Here is a 23,812-nt window from a genome sequence, read left to right on the forward strand (position 1 = left end):
GGTCAAATGTTCGACTCCTGGTAAGTGCATCGGAAGAGTTTTCCCGACATTTCTTCTCTGTCGGTGCCGTGTGTGCTCCATGTGCAAGGACCATGGGATCTTGGCCTGCACGTGCGGGGGGAGTATTGATGGTGCAGATCCACTGCCTTGGACCGACCCAAACCCAGTTGGGTATCCAGATGGAGATGAACCAGGTCCAGTAGGATATTAGGAATTTATTTTATTTAGGTAGATAATGTTTTATGCAGTCAATTTTAGAAAGTGGCATATGTTTTTAAATGTTTGAGTTGGTTAGGAATCTTAGGAGATGTTTCCTTATTAAAGTTTGTTTCCAAGTTTGATAGGTTTTCTTTGTTAGTTGGATTTTCTTCTTTTAAATAGCTTGTATTAGAATGAAATTTCAGATTGAAAAGATGAATTGAGTTTGTGTTTCTGAAGAGCCTGCGTGGCTGGTTTGTGCGTTCCTTCCCCCCCTTCTTCTTATGCGCTACCGGCCCTCCACCAATTTGGTATCTGAGCCAAAGCATCCTCTCCTTCCCATCAATCTCTCTTCCATATTCTCTTTTCCCACTACTTTTCTCCCGACATCAGTAGTGAAAAAAAAAGAAGAAAAACATCGATTCCCAATACATTCGCCAGCCCTGTCCTCCAGCCCTCCATTCCCCCACCTTCTTCATGCATCCGTTCGATTCCAACAAAAAAAAAAATCCTTCGTTTCCAGTGACCACCCCTACCCTTCGATTCCACTGTGAAACCCCAATCCCATCTTTCCCTTCCCCTTCTATCTTGCTGTGACAGAAAACAAAAAAAAAAAAACCTACCTGATTCGAAGCCCTCACTGCAAGTCAAACCCCACTGATCTCCTCTTTCTCCGCATTGTCTCCTTCTAAGTTGCATAGATCATCCACACTGCTCATCTCCAGAATATGCAGCGTCTCTTTTGCTGCTTTCCTCTGGTTCGACTGCGTAGCAGACTCCACTTTGAAGTGGAACTCCAGCTGCTGGTTGTCTGTTGGAAGAAGACAGCTTCAACATGTCTTCTACTCCAAGATTCCCACGATAAGTTCCTCTTTTACAACCCATTCTTCCCATATTACCCCCCTCTTACGTCATACTTTATTTTAAGTTTTTTTCCTTCCAGAATTACCCCCACCCTTTTCACCTCTCGCTTTTGCTTTTTAAATTTTATTCTCTATTGTTTCCCCATAGTACCCCTGCCCCACCTTATTCCTTTTCAAATTTTATTGTTGTTCCACGTATATCCCCTTCTTACGTCCTACTTTGTTTTAAGTGTTATTTTTTTCTTTTCAGAATTTCACCCTCCTTTCTATTCATATTGTACTTTGTCTTTCTTTTTATTATCTTCCAAGTTTACCTCTTCCTACCAATATGTTACTCTAGCCTTCTTTTCTTCTCTTTAGTATGTAGCCCAATAAATTACAATTCTGCCATTGATATCATAGACCCACTACATCATGGAGGTTAATCGATCTGAATTGCTTCTTTCGATAAGTGATGGGTTCAGTAAATTGCAAATAGAACTTTATATTTTGACAAGAAGTTTTCAGGAGCTTGCCAATATTAACAACTTTTATGGTAAGATGTCAAGCATGATAAAATCGTCAAAAGGCAGATCAGATGTAGAAGAAAATATGGACAATGAAAGCGATGATCAAACTGAAGTATATGGTCCGATCAAGGTTGCAATTGAAGAATTGATCGACTGTTCGATTTTAGTTGTGAAACCCCACAATCAGATTCACATCGAAGAGATGCCATTTGCTAACGACCATCAGAAGATCATGATGGTTGAACATGAGATGCGCTGGATCATCGCCCCATCAAAGTCTATATTCGTCGATGTTGATCGAATGATGCTGATTCTCTCGTTTTACAAACTTGTGGACGAGTTTTCCTCAACTCCAGAGGAACTCATGTAGATACATTACCTTGGACCGACCCAAACCCAGTTGAGTATCTAGATGGAGATGAATCGGGTCTAGTTTGAGTCTTTGGTCCAGTAGGATATTAGGAATTTATTTTATTTAGGTAGATAATATTTTATTCAGTCAATTTTAGAAAGTGGGATACATTTTTAAGTGTTAGAGTTGGTTAGGAATCTTAGGAGATTGTTTCCTTGTTAAAATTTGTTTCCAAGTTTGATAGGTTTCCTTTGTTAGTTGGATTTTCTTCTTTTAAATAGCTTGTATTAGAATAAAATTTCAGATTGAAAAGATGAATTGAGTTTGTGTTTGTGAAGAGCTTGTGGCTGGTGCGTGTGTTCCTTCCCCCGCCCCCCCTTCTTCTCTCCCCTGCAACTCTGATTTCTTCTTTCCCTTCTTCCTTACCGGCCCTCCACCAGTTGATGTATACATTGATGCTGTCCTTTCCTAACAGTTCAAGTTCTTAGGTAAAATGGTAGCAAACAAAAAAAAAAAAAAAAGGTTTAGAGGTGCCATATGGACTCTTATTAGTTACAATTCTTCCTTGCTTTTTATTTAATTCTCTTTTTTGATAAATTCGTCCTTACCTTATCAACTGTTATAACAAATTTTGAATTAAATTGAATTCTTTAACAAAATTAGGGTTGGATTGGTATGATTAGGAAATGGAGAGAGGGGGTAAAGTTTGACGAATTGAAGCTGAACGGTTTAGTATTCTGCATGAAAAGGAGGAGTTTAACTTGAATGTGAGGGTTAGCGGTAGCTCCAGAAAAGTTGTAATAAAATTAAGGTTCAAAGTTAGAAGGCTAGGGTTCTAACAAACAAAATAAAAGTTTAGGATAGGGTTAAATTATAATTGGTGGAATGAGGTTGAGTTTTAAAAAATACAATTATACAAGAACTAAGGGTGGCTAGGCATTATCTAAAATTAGAAGTGATAGGATCTGAAGAATAGGGTTGAGATATTAGGTTTTGGTTGAGAGTTTTAAAGAACTAGTAGATTCTAGATGCCAAGACTAGGATTTCTAAAGTTCTCCTTGATGCAGAAAATTATGGAAGACTTGTAGATTCCAGATGGCAAGAACACTACTTACTAGGATTTCTAAAGTTCTCCTTGAATCCACAAAGCACCAATGAGTCATCATATCCCCCAATGGTGCAACATGAAGAGTATTCAAGTGCAAAGGTAGGGATAGACCTCAACTCACTTAACCACCAATAGTTGCACCCCTCCCACAAGCAGAGTCGTAGGGTAGAAATTCCACCAAAGAAGGAGGTCAATGATTAAAGAACCAAGGCTTAGATCAAGCCCACTTTCTGGTCGAATGTGGAGTTAAGGTAGAGGAACAATGCAAGGTTGTAGGTCTCAGTTTCGCCAGGCCACGAAACCGACATCTCGGCGAGATCATGAATTTTTTTTTTTCTGAACTCGATGGTAGGTTTCAGTAGCCATATGGCCAAGATAGGGGCTGAAACTTGACATTCCCCTATTTTAGGCCTTCTAAACATAGTGGAACCATTAATTTTTACAAATTCAAACCCAAAATGTTACTTCAACTACGGACCCTAAGTTGGTAGTCTACGGCGTGCGTGAGGTCTACCCTAGGCTATTCCACACAATATTTAGAACTCATATAATTAAAGTAGAAGACTAGAAGTGCAAAACAACTTAAATAAGCATTAGGAACTAAAATACATCAAACCATAAACCATTTTAACCATTTCATACTCCATAGTGATGGACTGATTTTTCGACTGTTTCGCCTCAGTCATTCCATAGATCGGTGGACAATGTATATCATATAAAAAATTCATAGTCAACAAACAAGTTTAGATCATGTTTTCATGAAAAATATAGTTTTTGAGATGAATAGTTACCTTAGGTTTTATTGAGATGCAGCTTGGAGGAGATTAGCAGCTTCAATCTTCAATGAATCAAGCTTTGATGAGGTGTTGGAGGTGTGATTTGCTAAAAGAAATGAAAAAAATGGCCCAAAGATGGAGTTCGTCCTTCACAGAGGTGAGACAGGCGAGAGCAAGTCGAGATCTCGTTGAGTTATGGTGTATTATGAGCTTTTAATAAGGTCTGGTTCGACCGAGTTGAACCAAAATGAGAAATAGCTCGAGATCTCGAGCGAGATATGGTATTAATTCTGTATCGCTTGTCATCTCGACTCAAGATGCTACGAAACCGAGATACAAGCGAGATCTTGAACTATGGAACAATGAACAATATTCCCAAGTTTGATGGGGATCCAATGGTTAAATTGATTGTTATAATAGGAAGAACAAAAATAGAAAGTAAGGGGACAGATTTAGCAACAACTAATACCTAGCAAACTGCTGGACAGATCAACACCAGATTTGGGATACTCCAAATGAATCTGATATCACCAACAAGAACTCCATTCCAATGGTGCAGCAGGGCAGTGATCAGAGTCTCAAAAATAGGTCTCGGACAGCTTCAACAGGGGCTAGGATTGCAAGAGAATATGGTAGAAAAAAGAGGAAGAAGAAGAGGATATGGCCAAGGCCTGCATTTCATATCAAAACAAAGTCAGAAAGCCAATATTCATTCACTGGCAAAATTGTGGGGAAGGCTCTATGGCCCCTTACAATATAAAGAAGTGTGTAGTATCTGTAGAAAGGAAAGCAACAAAATAGAAAGTACATACACATGTAGTAGTCATGCCTTGTACATCAAGAAAATAGAAATGACAAAATCAGAAACTAACGTTGACTAATTTTTTATTTTAGTGTTTGGTAAACACTAAAGATTGACTATTGAGTAACCAAAAAGAAATTATGCCTAACTATTAGTAGTACTACAAATTACAAAATAATCCTGGTTTTGAGTGAACCAGCAAACACCCAGATCATGGCTGGTCTGGCCTGAACCAAAATAGTTCAGTTGAAGAACCGTGGCCTATTTAGGGGCCTGGTTCTTCTTCTTCTTGTGGCTGTACTGTTTGGAGTATAGTATGCCTACATCAAGTAGTTCTCTCTCTCTCTCTCTCTCTCTCTCTCCCCCCTCCCCCCATTCTTCTCCCCCCCCCCCCATTCTTGTTTTGGGTGAACCTGCAAACACCCAGACCAAGGTTGGTCTGGCCTGAACTCTAATAGGTTTGGTTGAAAAACTGTGGCCTATTGAGAGGCCTGCTGCTTCTTCTTCTTGCGGCTATACTGTTGAAGTCTAGTTTGTCTACATCAAGCAGTTCTCTCCTCCCCTCCCACCCCCTCAAAAAAAAAATTTCAAATAGAAGTATTGCAAGGGTTTATATTATATCACCCACATTTTGGACTTACCTTATTCTTATTTTGATTCTAACCCTGAATTTAAGACTCAAATACAAAAAAAAAAAAAACCCTTATAATCTGCTTGTCGCATTTGGACACTAATGTAAGGCTGGATCACGAAGGACCTAGCCTCAGGCAGGATCTTCTTGAACAAAGTTTAATGCCGATTTGGTCTTCAAAAAAACTAGGCAACAATGAAGAACTTGTAGCAGATCACACAATGAAATTGTTTGAAATAGAAACAAAGAAGAAAATAGAAAATAGAAAAGAAGGATAGGATTGGATCGAGTATCCCACTCTCTCCCGGGTCTCACCCACGGGCTCTCACCAATGGGATCTCACCGTACTCTCTCACAGAGCAAAGCACAAGGCTGTTTTTTTTTCCTCAATCTCATTTATCAAATTCGTGTACAAAGCTGTAGCCCCTTATAAACTTATGTAGAAGACTCAAAAACAGACTCGAACACTAAAAAGGAATGGCCTAACACATTCCTTAACTATTAAGATATCCTAAATTGACTAGGACAGTAAAATAATAAAGAAAACAGATTCAAATTAGGACTCTAATTAAACTAATGAAGTAAATACCGTTCTACTTTCTACCCATATTTTAGGCTCATTAAATTTGCCAATTACTAAGTAAACTCATGGGATCAAAAGCCCAACACCTACATAACCCAACCCAAAGCTTATCTTCAATAAAATAAGCCCTTTAGGTGACTTATCTGCATCAAACACTCACTTAGAAAAGGGCGAATCCAATGCACAAGGCTCCCACCATAGTTGTCACAGCGTCTCGGCGGCCCAAGGCGGCAGAGAGGGTCCAAATTCAAGGTGACACCAAGTAGGTGACCAAGGTGTCCAAGGTGCCTGGTCGCCTAGGCGATGGCGATGCCTTGACAACTATGGCTTCCGTCATTGCGGGGTCTGGGGAGGGTCATGATGTACACAATCTTACCTCCGCTTTGTGGAGAGGCTGTTACCCCCCGCTTCGCATTTAGGCACTCACTTATGAATTAAAAATAAAACTAATGGAACATAAAGAAAGCTTAATCTAATACTCAACTCAACTCATCTGAGCTTTTTCCCACTTAATCAAAATGCTCAACTCAACTAAGCCTTCTCCCCACTAAATGGGGTTGGCTACACATATCCTCTTTCTCCATTCAACTTTTTCGAGGAAAGAAAACTTGACAAAATGTTAAACAGAATAAGACCAAACCTTAAGGAACTAGACCAAACCTATGAATGACCTAAAAATGAAAATTGTCAAATACCCCTTGCACCAAATTAAGATGAATTAAATAAATTTAAAATTCATTGTTGTTTTTAATAATATCATGCATTATGTTGTAATGCACCCTGCAAAGAACCCTTACTTTGATGTTGAATCAATTTTACTTTCCTTTGTCTGTTATGTTCTCGTTATCAGCTTGCGGTTCTCATAATGAGAAAGCTACTTGCATGTTGGCAGTAAACTCATGTTAACATGATATGTAATGTCACTCTTTTGCTCATTTCCCTTGATGTGGACAGTAGCTCTGGCATTAACATTCTGACGTTCTCATTTTGTTTTTTCTTTTTTAAAATCAGATATGTAGAAAAACTGGAGATCCAAATAAATTTATGTTCTGTAAAAGGTGTGATGGTGCTTACCATTGCTACTGCCAGCAGCCTTCACATAAGGTGGGTTGTTCATTTGGTTGTACATGGCTTCCATAGTTCTAAAAATGATACCATTAGCCAATTTCTCCTTTTTTTTTTTTTTTGAGGATTCTGCAGAATGTTAGTGCTGGACCTTATCTGTGCCCAAAGCATACTAGGTGTCACAGCTGTGGATCCAATGTTTCTGGAAGTGGACTAAGTACAAGGTACTGCTTGTTCAATTCTAATCAAAAGATTCTACATATGGATTAGTTTCTCGTAGTTACCTCAAAAGGTGTGAATCCAAAATCATTTGTTTGTCTTTGTTGGTATGGTTTCTATTATCACCAGGTATTTGGTCTTGCCAGAAAACACTATATCTTGGATTTCTGACATATATGCCAGTAATAATTTGTTTTTGTAAACCTGTTTGTCTGTAGTTATTTTGATAATATTCTCTTCTTTCTAAAACCTTATTCATTTCCAAGATGTTAGCTTCAGTTCCTATATTCCAAAGATCTCTTTGGTAGATGATCTTGGAGAAAATATAGTTGACGGTAATACGTTTGGGTTTATCACGGGATTTTGAATTATTTATTTAGTAAATTCAGTTGTGACTTCAGTAAAACAGCTATTAGTTATTAAACGTGATTTCACTGAAGGGTGTACCCATTGCACAAGGCTCCCACCACTGCGGGGTCTGGGGAAGGTCATAATGTAAGCAGCCTTACTGCCGCTTTGCGGAGAGGCTGTTTCCCGACTCAAACCCTTGACTACTAGGTCGCAATGGAGCCAACCTTACTGTTGTGCCAAGGTCCGCCCTAAAATGGGGGCCTCCTGGGTTGCTGGTTCAACCTATTACTCAACTCAGACTGGCTTGATGAATGTCTGTTTATTCTGCAGTTCTTCCTCCACTGTATGTGTAGTTTGATGTATCATGTCATGTGCAGAAAAAGATTCAGATATTTCACGTTGAGTGTATCCTAAAGCATTATTTGAACGAAAGATTTTAATGGACACACCAAACTGAGTCTTAACCTCAGAATAAAACTATTAAAAAATAGATAAAAATTCAGTACGATCCTTTAGCATAATTAACCAAGTCATACAAGAATGACCGTCAACAGATGTCACAAAATAATCAAAATCTAATCAACTTTTGACCTGACAGGGACCCCAAATATCAGAGTGAACCTAGGAAAACAGAGGAGGACTACGAGGAGCATTACAAGAGGGGAACGAAGGATGGTAATGCTTTCCAATTTCACAAGCTTCACAGTCAAAACAAGATATTTTCCTGCAACCAGGAACCATTTGTTGAAGCTTGGAAAGGGAAAGATGTCCCAACCAGTAATGCCAATGAAGTGGAGAACAAGGTTCAAGAACTCGGTTTCGGTACTGGTTTTGCCCAGCCGAAAAGCCAAGTTGGGCCTAGATCTCGGCGAGTTGGTTTAATTTTTTTTTGAACTGGAAGGCTGGTTTCGGTGGGTTTTAGACCTAGTTTGGGCCTGAAACTTGTTACTCAACCTATTTTAGGTCATTTAAACACAATGGCACTATCAGATTTTGCAAAAACAAAATTCAAATAGGAGTTTCACTTTGGACCCTAGGTTGGTAGGCGATGACATACTAATAGGCCCTATTCTACACATAATTTAGTAATTGAAAGCAATCAAATCATACAATTAATATAAAACAACTTCAATAAATATTACAAATGTAAAAGTGTACAATCTTAGCATATTACATATATCTCTATGATTCCAAGCCATATTGCCGAAGCATGTAAACCTCTAATTGGAAAACATAGGATTCCCATGTCATAGTGCTGCTATAGAATTGTACGTAGTCTTCAACACAAGTCATTTAAGTGTTTTCATCAGCTAACTGGAGGTACCCTATCCTACGGTATGGAAGAGGCGGTTGCGATGAGATCGATCTACTGCTACTGCCACTAGGTTATTGAACTACCATCGAAATTCCTCAAAAATCAGGTCAAATGCACACTTCCCTCACTTCTCTGTTGAGTTTTGGAGAGATCTCGACTGTCTTAGTCGTGATATGTACAATATAAAGGTACGTTTGGTCCAAATCTTGGTTGAATCAAAATCTCGAACCGAAATCTTGAATCGAGATCTTGACTCGACCGAGTTGGGGTAATATTTCATTTCGCCTTAAGTCTCGTCTCCCCTTCTACAAAAAGCAAGATATTACCGAGATCTCGGCGAGTTCTTGAACTATGGTGGAGAAGTCACAGGAGAGGTAATAGAAGCAACCATAGCCCGGAGTTGTGGAATCATCAAAGTAGTAGAGGCCATCCTTCTCACGCCCTCCACCAATCATCTTTCTTGTCTAGAGATCCTGAAAAACACCCCAAATATCTGAGTGAACCTAGGAAAACAGAGGACTATGAGGAGCATCATGAGAGGGGAACGAAGGACGGTGATGCTTTCCAATTTCACTAGCTTCACAGTCAAAACGAGATATTTTCCTGCAACTTACCATTTGTTGAAGCTTGGAAAGGGAAATATGTCCCAACCGGTAATGCCAATGAAGTGGAGAAGTTGCAAGAGAGGTAACAAAAGCAGCTGTAGTAGTAGAGTCCATCCTTCTCATGCCGTCCACTAATCATCTTTCTTGTCTAGAGATCCTAAAAAACACAACAGGTAGGGTAAAAGGGGACTGAGCAATTTAAAGATTTGGTTAATTGACTAATAGACATAAGATTTAACGGTAAGTTAGAAACATGGAAAACCAAAGTTAACGAGGGAAAAGAGGGTAGAGAAATAGACCCAGAAGCAACCACATTAGTAGAGGAGCCATCGGCAAAAATGGCCCTAAAAGGATGGGCAATCTTCTGAGGTGAAGAAAGAATGTGAGACTACCAGTCATATGGGTGGAGGCCCCTGAATCAATTATCCAGGGAATGGATGAGGTAGTAGCAACTAGCAAACAAGGTAGTTGTACACTTGTACCTATGTGAGTCAGAGTGGCTGTGGAAGAGGAAGCATCAGTGGAAGGCTGAAGATTCTGAAGGAGCTTAAGAATTTAAACAAGGCCCCGAACCTGATGATGGAGCCCCAAATGAGGATGCACTATTAGTGTCACCGGAGACATCTTCTCAGAATTACCATCAGGTGCAACAGTATTTGCTGATTGAGGAATCTGGTCAGGTTTATTATGTTTTTCTCAGCAGGTATCAATGATGTGATTTAACTTGCCACAAAACGAACATTCGCCTCCCCGTAAGCCGCACCCTCTTCCAGAGAAATTAGAGCCGAGGCCATGGCCAGCAACAAATGTAGAACTATCTTTGGGAGGCATCATAACGGGAAGGTGTGACAATGCGCTGAAGATGTGCAAAAGCTTCGTTAAGTGAAGGTACCTTTTCTCCAGCAAGTAATTGGCTTTTAACAGACTGGTAGTCGGAACTGAAGCTGCCCATGAACTTTACAACCTTTAATTTGCAAATTTCTTGGCTGCAGTCGATCTTCACATTCAATCCTGCACCAGCTGATCGTAGACCACCCTCTTGATTTGGTAGTGGTCTACAAAGGCCTCTACATACAAGGGTCGAGTATGAGGATTGTGAATGTCAAAATCATTCTGAGTGATGGTAATTGGTTGGGGAGAAAATCGACTTCCCTCCATAGCTTGCAAACCTTCAGGTGGAATGGAATTAGGGACTATTGGTTAGGAAACAAGGAGGGCAAGGCTGAGTTTGTTGTTGTTGTTGTTGATTAGGAAATAAGGACCCTAGTTTATCATCATCATCATCAACAACTAGGGCCTAATATAAACAATATGCAGTATAGGGTGCTGCAACCCTTAACAAGAAACCTTTGAGACTTTCAAAACCAGAACCGAGTGTAGATAATCAGTTACTGATTATGTTCTGATACCATGTAGTGAGATCAGAACCTAACCAGCCAAATTACAAAGAGAAGGAGACGATGGCAGATTGAGAGAGGGAAGAAGGCTGTGCGATAGACCAAAATAGTCTACTGCCAGCAACCAACTATTTATAGCAAGGGAGAAAGAACGCTAACCGGTGCAGTGTCTCGGCGTGTACCTGAGCCCAGATACAGTCCAGCGCGAAAAGACTGTTGCACCCCCCTGGAAAGGCGGAAAGGTCCAGGGGTGCGCCGCCCTTTTCGTGCTGGCCTGTGTCTGGGCGCAGGTACACGCCGAGACACAGCACCGGTTAGCGTTCCTTTTCCCTTATAATAAATTTTGGTTACAATCATTAAAGGAACCAAACTCTTACTTAGCTAATCTTAACCACAATAGGAAACTACATCCAGTTACAATAGGAAAGTCTAACTAACAAACATAGCTTGAAACAAATACCATCCCACGGTATATAGGTCTGTGTACACCCATAGACCTCCAACCGATACATATACACTCTAACAAACCTAAATTTCCATTCATCATTTTTTTTCCTTTTTATTTATCTTCCCACCCATAGCACCTGATGTAAGTCATTGATGACTGTTCCAAATATATTTTTTTGTGTGATATCAAATTGATATCTGACAAAGATTGTAGTGGATATTTCTACTCAGTTAATAATAACACTGGGCTTTCTGAACCTCAAGCTCTTTGTGATTGAAGAGTTGGCTCAAATTATGATGGACCAACAACTTAATTCTGTTTGATGAGAAAGATTCTCTTTGATTATTAGATGTTGATAGACAATTAATTAATTTTTTTCCCTTAAAATCTGCAGGTGGTTTCTTGGGTATACTTGCTGTGATGCTTGTGGGAGATTGTTTGTGAAGGGGAAATATTGTCCTGTTTGTTTGAAGGTACCATCTGCTCTGGATCTGTTGCCATTTACTATCTCCCATATTCTATCAGTCTCTCTTCCCCATCCCCTTCTCTCCCTCTCTTTTGTTCTACCCCTCCTATATGCCTGATAATTTTCTAGTCCTCATTGGACATTTTTGTCCAGAAAATATGATTGATAGTCCTTAACCCTTTTTGCACCTATTCAGTAATTTAACGTTTTATACGGTTATATTTAACTGCAAGTTATTTTGGTAGTTCTGTGGCAATTTCAAATATGTACAAGTTGTTTGATGTTATTTGAGTTAGGCAGTAGCAATTTCTAATAATGTATTATACAGAAGTCCAATGAATAAACAGTTCACAGACACAGGTTAGAAATTAATGCTAGACCATAATAACTGGAAAATCTGGTATATGTTGGGAAGCTATGGTTTCTTGCTTCTCAGTTACTCATTATTGTCTAAAATGTCCCTTCTTGCTTCTCTCTCTGGTAATTACATAATAGCTAGATAGTGTATGTGTGCATATTCATGTGTCTCGGATATCCTGAGAAGTCAACAAATTACTTTTGTAGGTCTATAGAGACTCTGAATCAACACCAATGGTTTGCTGTGATGCTTGCGAACGTTGGGTGCACTGTGATTGTGATGGTATCAGGTTTACTCCTATTCTTTTTCTAATGAGTATTTTTGGCCTTTCCTTTTGTGTTTACTTCCAGTTTATATGAAGTCTTTAAGAATTTTTATTGACATTTATAGAACTTGCGACGTGAGAAGTAGAGTGTATCTTTTTTACATACTCTTCTAGGGGGATGAGATTCATTGATGATGGACATTGTCAATATTCTAGCACTAAACATATACTTTGTGACTTTCTAGATTTTCCTTTCTTATTTGTTCTCGTTTGCTTATGGTGTGACTTTACCATCTTTTCCTTATCTCTAGTTGGCAAACATAAATCACTTCTTTTGGTATACGAATGGTATATTCACTATTAATAATATATCTGTGTTTGAATATGATCAATTCCTATTCTGTACTTCGTCCCCACTTACTGTACTTGGCTCCATGCCACATGTTGCATTCTGATTCCCTTGCCTGTAACCATGCAATGCTGCAGGTAATTAGATGACTCTCCTTTCCTTTATGGCCTATATCCTCTAGCAGCTTAAGTAGCATCTCGAGGTTCCACACTAGTCTTTTTCAAGTTTTTGTTGATATGTATTAGGAATTTATTTGTGGGCGAGCCTTGGCGCAATGGTTAAGTTGCACTATTGCAACCATCGGGTTGCGGGTTCGAAACATGGAAACAGCCGCTCTGCGAAGTGGGGGTAAGACTGAGTACATTTACCCCTCCCAGATCCTGCAGTAGCGGGAGCCTCGTGCAGTGGGATGTTCTTTTTTTTTTTTTAGTAGGAATTTATTAAAAAAAAAAAGACAAAATACTGGAAAGGAGAAAAGCAAAGAGGGCTATATCCCATTTCAAATGGAATTTCTTTGTGAATATTTAACCAATCTTGTAATCATCAGGAGAGACAAGCAAAAGAAGGGGTTAGCTGAATTCCCACTTAACGATTAAGGGGTGCCTCTTGAAATGATTAAGGGGTGCCTCTTGAAACTCCTCTTTTGCTTCAACCCTTTTGTTTGTCAATTCAACTCCACCTTGTGCACCTTATTCATATCCCATGATACTTAGTTTCTGCATTTCTGAGAACTAAATATTCCGACCTTGCACTCTTTTTTGTTTTTTTTTTTTCCATTTTTAGTTAATTAACTCCACTGCTGAAAATTCTTTTGGACAATGTTGCTGTGTATATTTCTGGCAAGAACTTTCTTCAATATTTAGGATTAGTTATTTGATTGTGTAACTTGTGCAACATTCTCCTCTCTTTTATTTTTTTTTTTTCTTGCTATCCTCTTCATACAATACGGTGCCTTTTCCTCTGAAAATATCCGTTAAAGATTGGTGTGCCAGTGGCAGCAGATAAGAGATCTAATTGATGTAGTCGCAGAGTCAGATAGACATCTTATATGATATTTTTCGTACTTGTGTGGAACTTCAGATGCTAATCTCATTGGGCATAAACATTTCTCCTTCTCTATATTACTTCCCTTCTGCAAGTCATTTGAGATCCGTAAGCGGACAAAGACCAAAATTAATTTAATTTTTTGGTTAAATCAATTTGTTATCTGGCCTCAATTTTGCTTAGAAATTTCTAGAGTTTGTCCCTTGAAGCTGCATGTTTCAGTGGGAAATTTCCTTGAAAATATCTTTTAGTGACATAAATTTTTTATATTTCTTTCCCCTTATTTTTTAGTGCATTTTTTTCAAATGCATTTGGGATTAAGATTAGAGAAAATGAACACAGTCATATGATGGGGTGATGGCCTCCATGAGTTTGGAAGTTTATGATTGATGGGCTTGCTACTGCTTTTTGGACATCCAAACAATTTTTTTTTTTTTTTTTCTGCTTTCAAAATCCAAACAATTTAACTAGAAGTTTGCCAATTTTTTGAATTGCATTTGACAAAAAAAAATAAAATTATGCTCTTTTTATCCCTATACAATTTCCTTTTGGTTTTCGGACAAATTCCTGTAAAATATTTTTGTTGAAGCAAATGGAGCCTTTTGATCTGAATTATGGACATTTTCTCTGTTTCTATGTAATTTTTCTTCTGCAACATAGACTCTTTATGCGATTTTTTTAGCTAGCACACTAGTTTACCCAATTCTTCCTTTTAAGATTCCTTATTTCCACTACATATGTCATGCAGTGATGAAAAGTATCTGCAGTTTCAAGCTGATAATAATCTTTACTACAAATGTGCTGCCTGTCGCGGAGAGTGCTACCAGGTATGCTTAAATCATTGTGATGATTTTGGATAAAAAAATATTAGAACATAGTGTTAATGGGAGGGGTTTTACATAATGGCAGGTTAAGGACCTTGATAATGCTGTGCAAGAACTTTGGAGGAGAAGAGATGAAACTGATCGAGACCTGATTGCAAGTTTGAGGGCTGCTGCTGGATTGCCATCTCAAGAAGAAATATTTTCTATTTCACTTTATTCAGATGATGAAGAAAATGGGCCAGTTGGGCGTTCATTAAAGTTTTCTGTTAAAGGGTTACCTGATAAAACACCAAAGAAAACTAAGGAATATGGGAAAAAATCTTCAAACAGAAAGTATTTAAAGATGAAAGGATATGAGGCGTCATTAGTTGGCAAAACTGAATCACATCAGTGTTTGGGAAGACAGCAGGATGCACAATCCTTGGAATGCAACTTGGATGATGAAAAGACTGATCATATGCAGTTGCATAGGAGTGGAGGACCTGATGTACCTGCATCTCCTCTTGCCGGGGTTCTAGCTAATGCCAAAAAGAAACTTTCTATTAATCAACCAGGAAGCACAAGACACAATCTTACTGAGGAGATTTTGGGCAATGAAAAAAGAGCTTCCAGAGTTATTCAAATAAAAAGTTGTAAATCACATGGCTCGGCTGTCATGGAAGGGACTGTAAAACAGGTTACCAAGTCAGATACTGTGAAGGGAACAAAGCTAGTTATACATCTAGGTTCAAGAAATAGAAATGTAAGCAGCTCTCCAAGATCGGAAGCATCAAGCTGTCACAAAGAACAAGAATTAACAACAGCTTCTAATGGTATGTCAGCTATTAGGCATCTTTTTTTCCCCCCTTTTCCCCCATATAAGAACGTGCCATTGTTTGCTGGAAAAGAATGATAAGGAACAGTAGGGAATTACTCTTTATAAAATAATATGGGAAAAAGAATGTTGCCTGGTTGTGTGGCCCCTGTGCCCAGACACAGGAGTGTGTGAATTACCACCTTGCCCCCCCATGAAATAAAAAATTCCACCGATGTTGATGCTTCTACGCGCGCTCTCATTGGGCCCCCACCCTGCTGCAGGGCCTACATGACCAGGCAGCAATCTCTTGCCCACTAGATATATACCATTGGCACTATCAGATTGTGAAATATCAAAGTCCAAATAGGAGTTTGACTTCGGACCCTAGGTTGGTAGGCTGCAACGTACTAATAGGCCCTATTCTACACATAATTTAGTAGTAGAAAGCATACAATTAATATAAAATACTGAGATAATACCGAGATCTCGCCGAGATAAGACCGAGATCTCGAGTTGATGATGTTTCCTTAACTCCTCTATCTCGTCTCGAACCTTAAAAAAACCGAGATATCTCGGCGAGACCTCGTTCCATGATAATATCCAAATTATTTCATAAATTATTAAATTTTCAAAAGGTATCCAAGGGTAAAATTGTGTTTTAATGTCCCAAAATAGGCTGTATACCAAGTTTCATGACCTAACTAGGTCAAAAACCCCCACCGAAACCTGGCTTCGAGTTTAAAAAAAGAACAAAAGCATCAACTCGGTTTTATGCCTGGCCAAAACCAGGTCTGAAACCGAGACCTTGAACCATGGATATTATATTAGGACTGTATTTTCTTGCACTTGTTATTGTTGAAGTTGTTTTTAAGGAACCAATAAACTTTGTAACTATATCAGATATAATAAACCAGAACAGAGGAAGGAGGAGGAGAAGAAGAAGAAAAGAAGTCGATGAAAGAAGACTCTGTCCTTTGGAGAAACAGAATTGAGTGTGTTTCCTTCTCTTGGCTCACATCTCCAATATATAAATCAAGAAAATAGTAAATACAAAATAGAGTCAAAGTGTGACTCAAGAAACTAACCCGACGTAGGACTCAAAAACAAGATAGGACTCAACATAATAAAAAACCTACTAAACTAAGAGAGCCGCAACATAAACACACTTTAATATGTGTACATGACCATATGTGCCCCCACGGTACATATGATTATGTACCCCCTTACAACTTAAATTGGTAGATATTTCAACAAACCTAACCAATGAGAAGATGGCATTCTTAAGCAAGTAGTACTGTTATCTGCTCTGAGCCCATTAATGTTATTTTACTCCCATGTTTTTCTTCATCTATTTTCATCAAGCAAGCATGAATTTTGTGGCATGTAACTCTTTAACAGAAAATTGGAAAACTGCTTAGAAATTTGGGTCCAACCTGCCATGTGACGGATATGCTCAGTGGTACTTCCGCTTTCCGAGAGAAGGGGTAAAAACACTGCATTTGCATAACGTAATTACTAATTACTGCTCCCTGTCAAATAGGAGGAAAAATTTCATTGAAAACACGAAGGGAAAAAGTGCAAGGAAATAGAGAGATTCAAATTTGACTTGTGACAAATACTTTTTTTTTTTTGATAAGCACTTCTGACAAATACTTAGTGTTCTCTTCCCATCCAATATTCTGGATTGACCCACCTGATGTACCAGATGGTAAAAACCAGGGGTACCAGAGTACCAGAACTGCTTTTCTCCCCGGGGGTTTCACTGCATTGTTACTTGAAATAACTTTGTACTCAATATATTTAGACTTGTGAGTATGCAGACGGCATATTAGAACTTAATTTGTCTCTATGCTCTTTTGATTGTGACCATACTTGATGACGAGTTCTTTTATGATGCAAAGCATATACCTTGTTGAAAAGGAAATTTTAAAGGATTTGGGCATCTTCTTCATCAGTGTGGTAATGTAGAAACGAGTGAAGTTACCAGTTCATCATGCAAAGGTACTAGTTAGTACCTTCTTGTTCATGTTCAAGAGTTGACTGGAAAAAAAACTTCCACATGAGTGAATTCGCCAGTTCATTATGCAAAGGAGTTGGTACCTTCTTGTTTATGCACAAGGGTGAGTGGGGAAAAAACTTTCACTTTCTTCTCTTCTTATGTAACAGAAATTTTACTTCTGACTTTGGTGCAACTCTTTATATACTCAACTCAACTCAACCTTATCCCAACTAAATGGTTTTGGCTACATGGATCCTTTTTCTCCAATCAGCTCTATCCAAAGCCATACCTGTTACTAGTCCTAAGCTTTGCATGCCTTTCTAATTCCTCACCACTGCTCTCCTAGAGTCATTTTAAACCTATCCCTGGTTCGTTTATCTCCTTCAATTTGAATCTTACTCCTCTGTACTGGATCATTCAAGGTCCTCCGTAGCACATGTCCATGCCACGTCAAACAACTTTCTCGCAACTTGTTATGTATTGGAGCTACTCTTAAATTAACTCTAATTTGTTCGTTCCTATATTATATTTTCTAGTTTTAACACTTGTCCATCTCAACATCCTCATTTCATCTACACTAAGTTTGTTTTTATGTTGTTTCTTTACTGCCCAACATTCAGCTCCATACATCATTGGTGGTCGTATAATTGTCCTATAAAAATTTCCTTTCAGTCTTAGAGAAATACGTTTCTCACGCAACACTCCGGACGCACCCTCTGCATCATCTACCCTATTCTAATTCTGTGTGAATTTCATCCTCTATTTGTCCTTCTTTATTTATGATTGTGTAACTCTTTTATTTGTGGAATTCAAATTGGATTAGATGTCCATGCTTTGTATGTAAGAATACCTGATCTGCCATGGCTTGAGTCTGAAATATGACACAAGTATTTGTTCAATTTAAAAATATCTGACTTCAACACTACTACTATGCACAGGGCAGTGTGATTACTTGTTTGGTTGTTTCTATATTTATTAGTTCAATGTTCTAAAGTCCATCCATTCTTTTTTATGTTGTTGTACATTGCTGATTGCTTAAAGAATGATAGAAAATTCTGGCTTGTTTAATTGCTTGTGTGATCGTTGATATCACAGACTTAGGTTAACAACCCACCTTCACCCTTTAACCTGCTAACCGTAACTTCACTTGCCTACTCTGTCTCTCAACACCCCCAGAAAGTTAAATATAAAATAAAAAAGAGGGGTGAAAGGAAAAAAAGAAGAGAAAATTGATATTTCCAGTCTTTTCTATATATAAAACAATTCGATCAGTTGATTATGGAAATTAGTGATGTTTTAGATAGTGAAATCAATTCGTAGATTAAAGAATAAGCAGGAAACGTTGCATGTGAGTATTTTATGTGTTTACACTACCATTCTGATCACCGTGTTTGTTTAAATTTTAAACAATACCTTTTTACTACCACTACATGAGTCCTTATCCTTTCTGGTGTTTCTTTTATGGACAGGCAGTGAAGATACGAGCCAACTTAAGGCCATTGATAAGAAGTATATGGTTGATGGACTTGATGGAACCGGCAGATTTGGAGGTGGTAAAGACAAATTTTGAGATTAGTTGACAGTTCATGTTTGTCTGCTTTAATCATATTCTTTGCTCGTTTATTTTTACTTGTAATGTTGCATTGCTAGAATACATGTTCCTTCGAATTTTTTTTTATATGCCCTCAAATTAATGCATATTGGCTGCTTGGACTCCTGATGTTTCTGTCTTGCTAATATAAAATTTTGGCAGTGGAAGAGATTCTCTCTCTCTCTCTCTCATAATCGAGTTAATGAATCCTTACAGGAGGGAAACATGACACTTCAGACGAGTTAAAACATTCGAAGCAAATAGGCAGGGAAGGTAGCTTGATAAAGTTGGGAAAAGTTAAGTCTGATGTTTCTGGATTAAAATTCATTTCTGGCAGAGGTAAAATTGCAGAGGGATATGAGTCTACGGGTACCATTGCAACCCGTGTTTTATTGGGGAAAAGGAGCACTGAAGGAACTGTTGCAGCCGTAGAATCTGTGAGTGAAGAATTGAGAGGTGATGAGGTTCCAAGGTGGAAGCAGGCTAAGGGCACACCTAATATATGTGATGAGAGCCAGAATATCTCTGCTGTCACCTCCACTGTTTCTGATTCATTGCCAAAGGACCCTAAACCATTGCTTAAGCTTAAATTCAAGAATCCTTATTTTGAGAACCGGAGCTCTTGGGTCCCTAAAGGGGAGGAAGAGAAAAATTCCGTAAAAGGGCAGAGATCAAAAAGGAAGAGGCCATCGCCTTTAATGGACAAAGGCTCAATTAGAGAAGATGAGGACATGTCACTATTGCATCGAGACAGTCTTATCAATGAGGTCATGGACGCAAACTGGATATTGAAGAAGTTAGGTAAAGATGCAATTGGAAAGATAGTTGAAGTTCATCAGCCATCCAACAATTCCTGGTGAGTTTGATGATTTAGTTAATTAGATTCTTTTAGTCAGTTCTTCTAATGCATTGTGAGGGGTTAATTTGTTTCACTCGTAAGCAGTGTTTTTAAAATTACGTAGGGTTTTTCCTATAATGTTGCCTCCCCTGGCCTTGTTTGTCCTTTGGTCTTTGTTGTTTGTTTGTTTGTGTTCTTTTTCCTCCTTTTTCATTAACACTTTTTGTTACTTATAAAACAGAAGTGGTCTTACACCAGAACTGGACCTTAAACATTTATGAGTTCCAGTTCAGGGTCCACTGGTTTGGTCATTGGGTTCAAACATTTGAAAAGTGAAAACTAAAAAGGAAATGAAGAAAAAGCCCGTCTTTATGAATGTTTGTTACTCGTCAATTTTTTTACCATATTTTGAGTGTGGTGTAGCGTTCAAGTGAACAATTTTTCATGCTTTGTTTTTTTTGTTCTTTAATTTTTTTGGTTATATTTAGTATCATGTGGTTGTATGTTTGTTTCTAACGGGGGTTGAGTATTTTGATCTTCCTTTTTTTCTCCTTTTTATTTTTTCTTGGGTTGACAATACCAGAAAAGAATTCAGTAGTAGAACGGAAATGGCAAAGAACGAGGACAGCAGCCCCAAGAAAAGTCAACCAGAACCTACACCAAACAACAAGAACCAACGTCCCCCAATCCCCAAATGAAACCAGACAGCATCAAAACAACCCCCAACCCTACCCCAGCATGTCTCTGCTAGCCCACCCACCTCCCAAACAATGGACAAGGAGAACAGGGCTACATAAAGCATGAAAACAAGGAAAGGAGGGCAAGCAGTAGCAACTCTTCCCCATGCAAGTTATCAATTAAATACATGGATATAATAATAGATAGCAAATAATAGTGAAAAGTAGTTTAACTTGATACGATGGCATGGAATAGTGTTAGAAAGTTTTTTTTTTCTTTGGGGGGTGGGGTGGTGTGGGTGGAGAGGAACTCTATACCTTGATTTCTACAATAGGCAAACAATATTAGACAGTTAAAAACCCAAAAACCTAGTATTTGAGGAATATGAGGAGCATTGAATAAGAGCGGCTTGATTATGCCTAGTTTAGAGTGAAAGATTCAACCATCTCATTCATTGTGCCAACCATCCATCCCGAGCAGTTGTCAATGGGTTCCCATTACGATGGTTGGGGGTTTCTTATCGGCCATGGAGGCTTCCTCTCGGCAGTCTGAATGGTTCACACTTTTGGACCTACTTTTAGAACACTGCTTGTGATTGATAAAAAATCATAATTAGCCTGATCTGTATGGGATCATAAATAGTTATCCTGAAATTGTAAGAAAAAGAGGCATTCCAGGGTTGAATTTCTATTCCTTTCTTTCTATTCAGGCAGAGGGGAGTTGTTACTGATGTTGTTGAAGGCACTTCAATTCTAGCTGTTCGTCTAGACAATGGTAGAGACAAGACCTTGGAACTTGGGAAGCAAGGAGTTCGTTTTGTTTCTCAGAAACAGAAGCAGTCAAAAGTGTGAGATTTGTTCCTTTCAATTAATTCTATCTTCATGGTGTGAGGGAGATCCATGGCACTTGTGGATACATTAATCTGGAGTCCTCAAATTTGAAGGTTTATCTTCATGCTACAATCTTCGTCTCTTGGGAGGGCTTCCAACTTCTGCCATTGTTCTTGCTGAAATACTGTTGCTGATTGGGTGACAAAGAATAAGTCTGCAACCGAGTCCTTGCTCATTGGGTGCCTTTATGACATTTATTTCAGTACTTCTCATTTCTGATATCTCAATTTCTCATTGCCAATTCCTTCATCATAACTGTCAATTGTTGTGACAGTACGGGGCAGAAGTTGAAGGCCCCAAGAATGTTAAAAATATCATTCTAAATCTCCATAGGGGCTGTGAATTGTTTACACCTCAGGTATCAGACTTATTATTTTGAAGGAAAAAGTTGAATTTGCTGTAGTTATTCTTTATGGTTGAAGTATCTAATTTACAGTTGAAAATGGATTACAGTACAGGCGCTCAAAGGCATTTTTGTAGCAGTTTTTTCAAAAATGGTTGTTTTGATGATTGGTAAGATAAGATGGGTCAATAAAATTAGGTAGTTCTGCTAATTGATATTTCTTCTGCAGCCTCTCATATCTATCTTTCAGGTTGGGTTGGGGTTGAATAAAAACTCTGCCGGAAGTCACGAGATCAAGAATACGTCGGATGTTTGGGGAGGGGGGGGGGGGGGTGAGGTTTAAGAAAGGACTTCATCATGAAGGAAACATTGATTCTGCTGTCCAAGTCCTCCCATTTTGGTCATCTTGATGAGATAATTCTTGGAAACACCAAGATGGAGTGTATGGGACAGGACTTGAGTTGAGGTAAAGCAAGATGAGGGATGTTTGCTTTTGGTAAGCCACCAAAATCTACGCCCAGGCCCATTGTGCTTCAGATAGGCACCCTTAATTTGTGGTGTAGAGACATGCAATTTCATAGGAGAAGTACGACCTCGGATAGAGCCTATTGGAGGGCAAGGATCCATGTACCAAACACTATTTAGCTGAGATTCTCTTGTCATGCTGGGTTGTGTCTCTTTCCTCTTATTAGCTCTCATCTTTCATTTTTCTATTTATTTCCATATTTCATTGGCGTTTTCTATTTTTCATTTCTCTTTTCTTTCCCCATCTCTCTTTTCCCTTTGGCTCCATTTCGTTTCAAGGGGAATTAAAGGGAAGGGAAGTGAAATTTTCATACTTGAAAAAGAAATTTTTGTAATCGTTACCCCATGTGACAGTATCACTAAGTTCAAATCATTCCATATTTGGTTATTAAAGTCCACTTTACTTTGCATCCATTTACCTTCGGTTTAAAATGTAAAATAAATATTACATGTAAAATGTATCATTACTAAATATGGTAAGAAATATAAGTAGTTTATACAATCACATGTGGTAATGATTACAAAATTTTCTACCAAAAAAAAAAATGATTATAAATTTTATTTTTTTAGGTTTGAAAATTTTTCCTTCCCTTCCCTTTCATTCCCCTTGCAACCAAACGGAGCCTTTAGGTTAGAACTCAGTTTTCCCTTAATTTGTTTTGTTTGGATCCATGTAGCTGACCCCGTTAAGTTGGGATAAGACTGAGGTTTTTTTTTTTGTTGTTGTTGTAGAAATGCAATTCCAACTTTAGGATATTCGAGAAATGGTTTGATTAGCCATATGTTAAATTTCAGACTAGAATGCAATCACCTTTTAATTTATTCAATGCTTTTGTTCTCCCACATGATCAACTTTGTTTGGGCTGAAAATTAAAATGTGAACAAGGGTCCTTCGAGTCCACTTCAAAAAATTTCAGCTTCATTAGACCTGCGATGTGACAGTGGCAGAACTAGGTGCCCTTCCTCCCGAGATTGCTCATGCAAGGCAAAGACAAAGTAGCCTTCAGTGTGTAATAAAATCACGGGGAATAGAATGCTACCCGGTTGTGTGCCTTACGTGTCGATCACACCTAGATATAGAACCGCCTTGGGGTGCCTTGGAAAATCCACCTTTACATGGAAGCAAGGCGGTCATTTCCAAGTGTCCCAAGGCGGTTCTTGTTTGGGCGTGGTCGCCACGCAAGGCGCACAACCGGGTAGCGTTCTTTCTCCACAAAATTACAATGTAATTTAGCAATTTATTTTTGTATGTTTTTTTTTTGGAAATGTAATTTAGCAGTTGATATTGTCATTCGTATGCAATCAAATGGGTGGGAGAATCTTTAAGCATAAAAGGTAAGAGGGTTCTTTGAATGAAGAGGCTTTAGTGTGCCTTTAGCCCCTCCTTCACGTCTCTCTTTTCCAGTTTTTGTCCTTCTGGCCAAATGAGACATTGAGAGTCATCGATTGATCCTTCTGGCAGAATTTGTCATGAGAAAACTGTCTAGTGAGATTACAATTGTCTTCAACTAAGTGCAGCACATTAAAAAAAAAAAAAGTTTTTAAGATTAAATAAAAATGCATATTAGTCACATTATATAGGTGGTGGGGGCAAGTCCAGAAATAGCCTGAACCCTACAGTCTT

General features: G+C 38.5%; 1 protein-coding gene across 1 annotated transcript in view; it reads left to right on the forward strand.

Annotated features, from left to right (window-relative positions):
* LOC122643172 overlaps positions 1-21,726 on the forward strand; it is a 42,940-nt gene extending 21,214 nt beyond the window's left edge. Inside the window, exons 5-13 of the mRNA XM_043836823.1 lie at positions 6,834-6,926; positions 7,023-7,111; positions 11,617-11,695; positions 12,253-12,335; positions 14,453-14,531; positions 14,614-15,340; positions 18,793-18,880; positions 19,129-19,770; positions 21,140-21,726. Of these exons, the coding sequence (XP_043692758.1) occupies positions 6,834-6,926; positions 7,023-7,111; positions 11,617-11,695; positions 12,253-12,335; positions 14,453-14,531; positions 14,614-15,340; positions 18,793-18,880; positions 19,129-19,770; positions 21,140-21,281 (2,022 nt within the window). The 3' untranslated portion in view covers positions 21,282-21,726. The remainder of the gene's footprint in view (positions 1-6,833; positions 6,927-7,022; positions 7,112-11,616; positions 11,696-12,252; positions 12,336-14,452; positions 14,532-14,613; positions 15,341-18,792; positions 18,881-19,128; positions 19,771-21,139) is intronic.
* The last annotated feature ends 2,086 nt before the right edge of the window (positions 21,727-23,812 follow it).

The sequence above is a fragment of the Telopea speciosissima genome, chromosome 10 (genome assembly GCF_018873765.1).
Source record: "Telopea speciosissima isolate NSW1024214 ecotype Mountain lineage chromosome 10, Tspe_v1, whole genome shotgun sequence".
In the NCBI taxonomy this organism is placed as follows: Eukaryota; Viridiplantae; Streptophyta; class Magnoliopsida; order Proteales; family Proteaceae; genus Telopea; species Telopea speciosissima.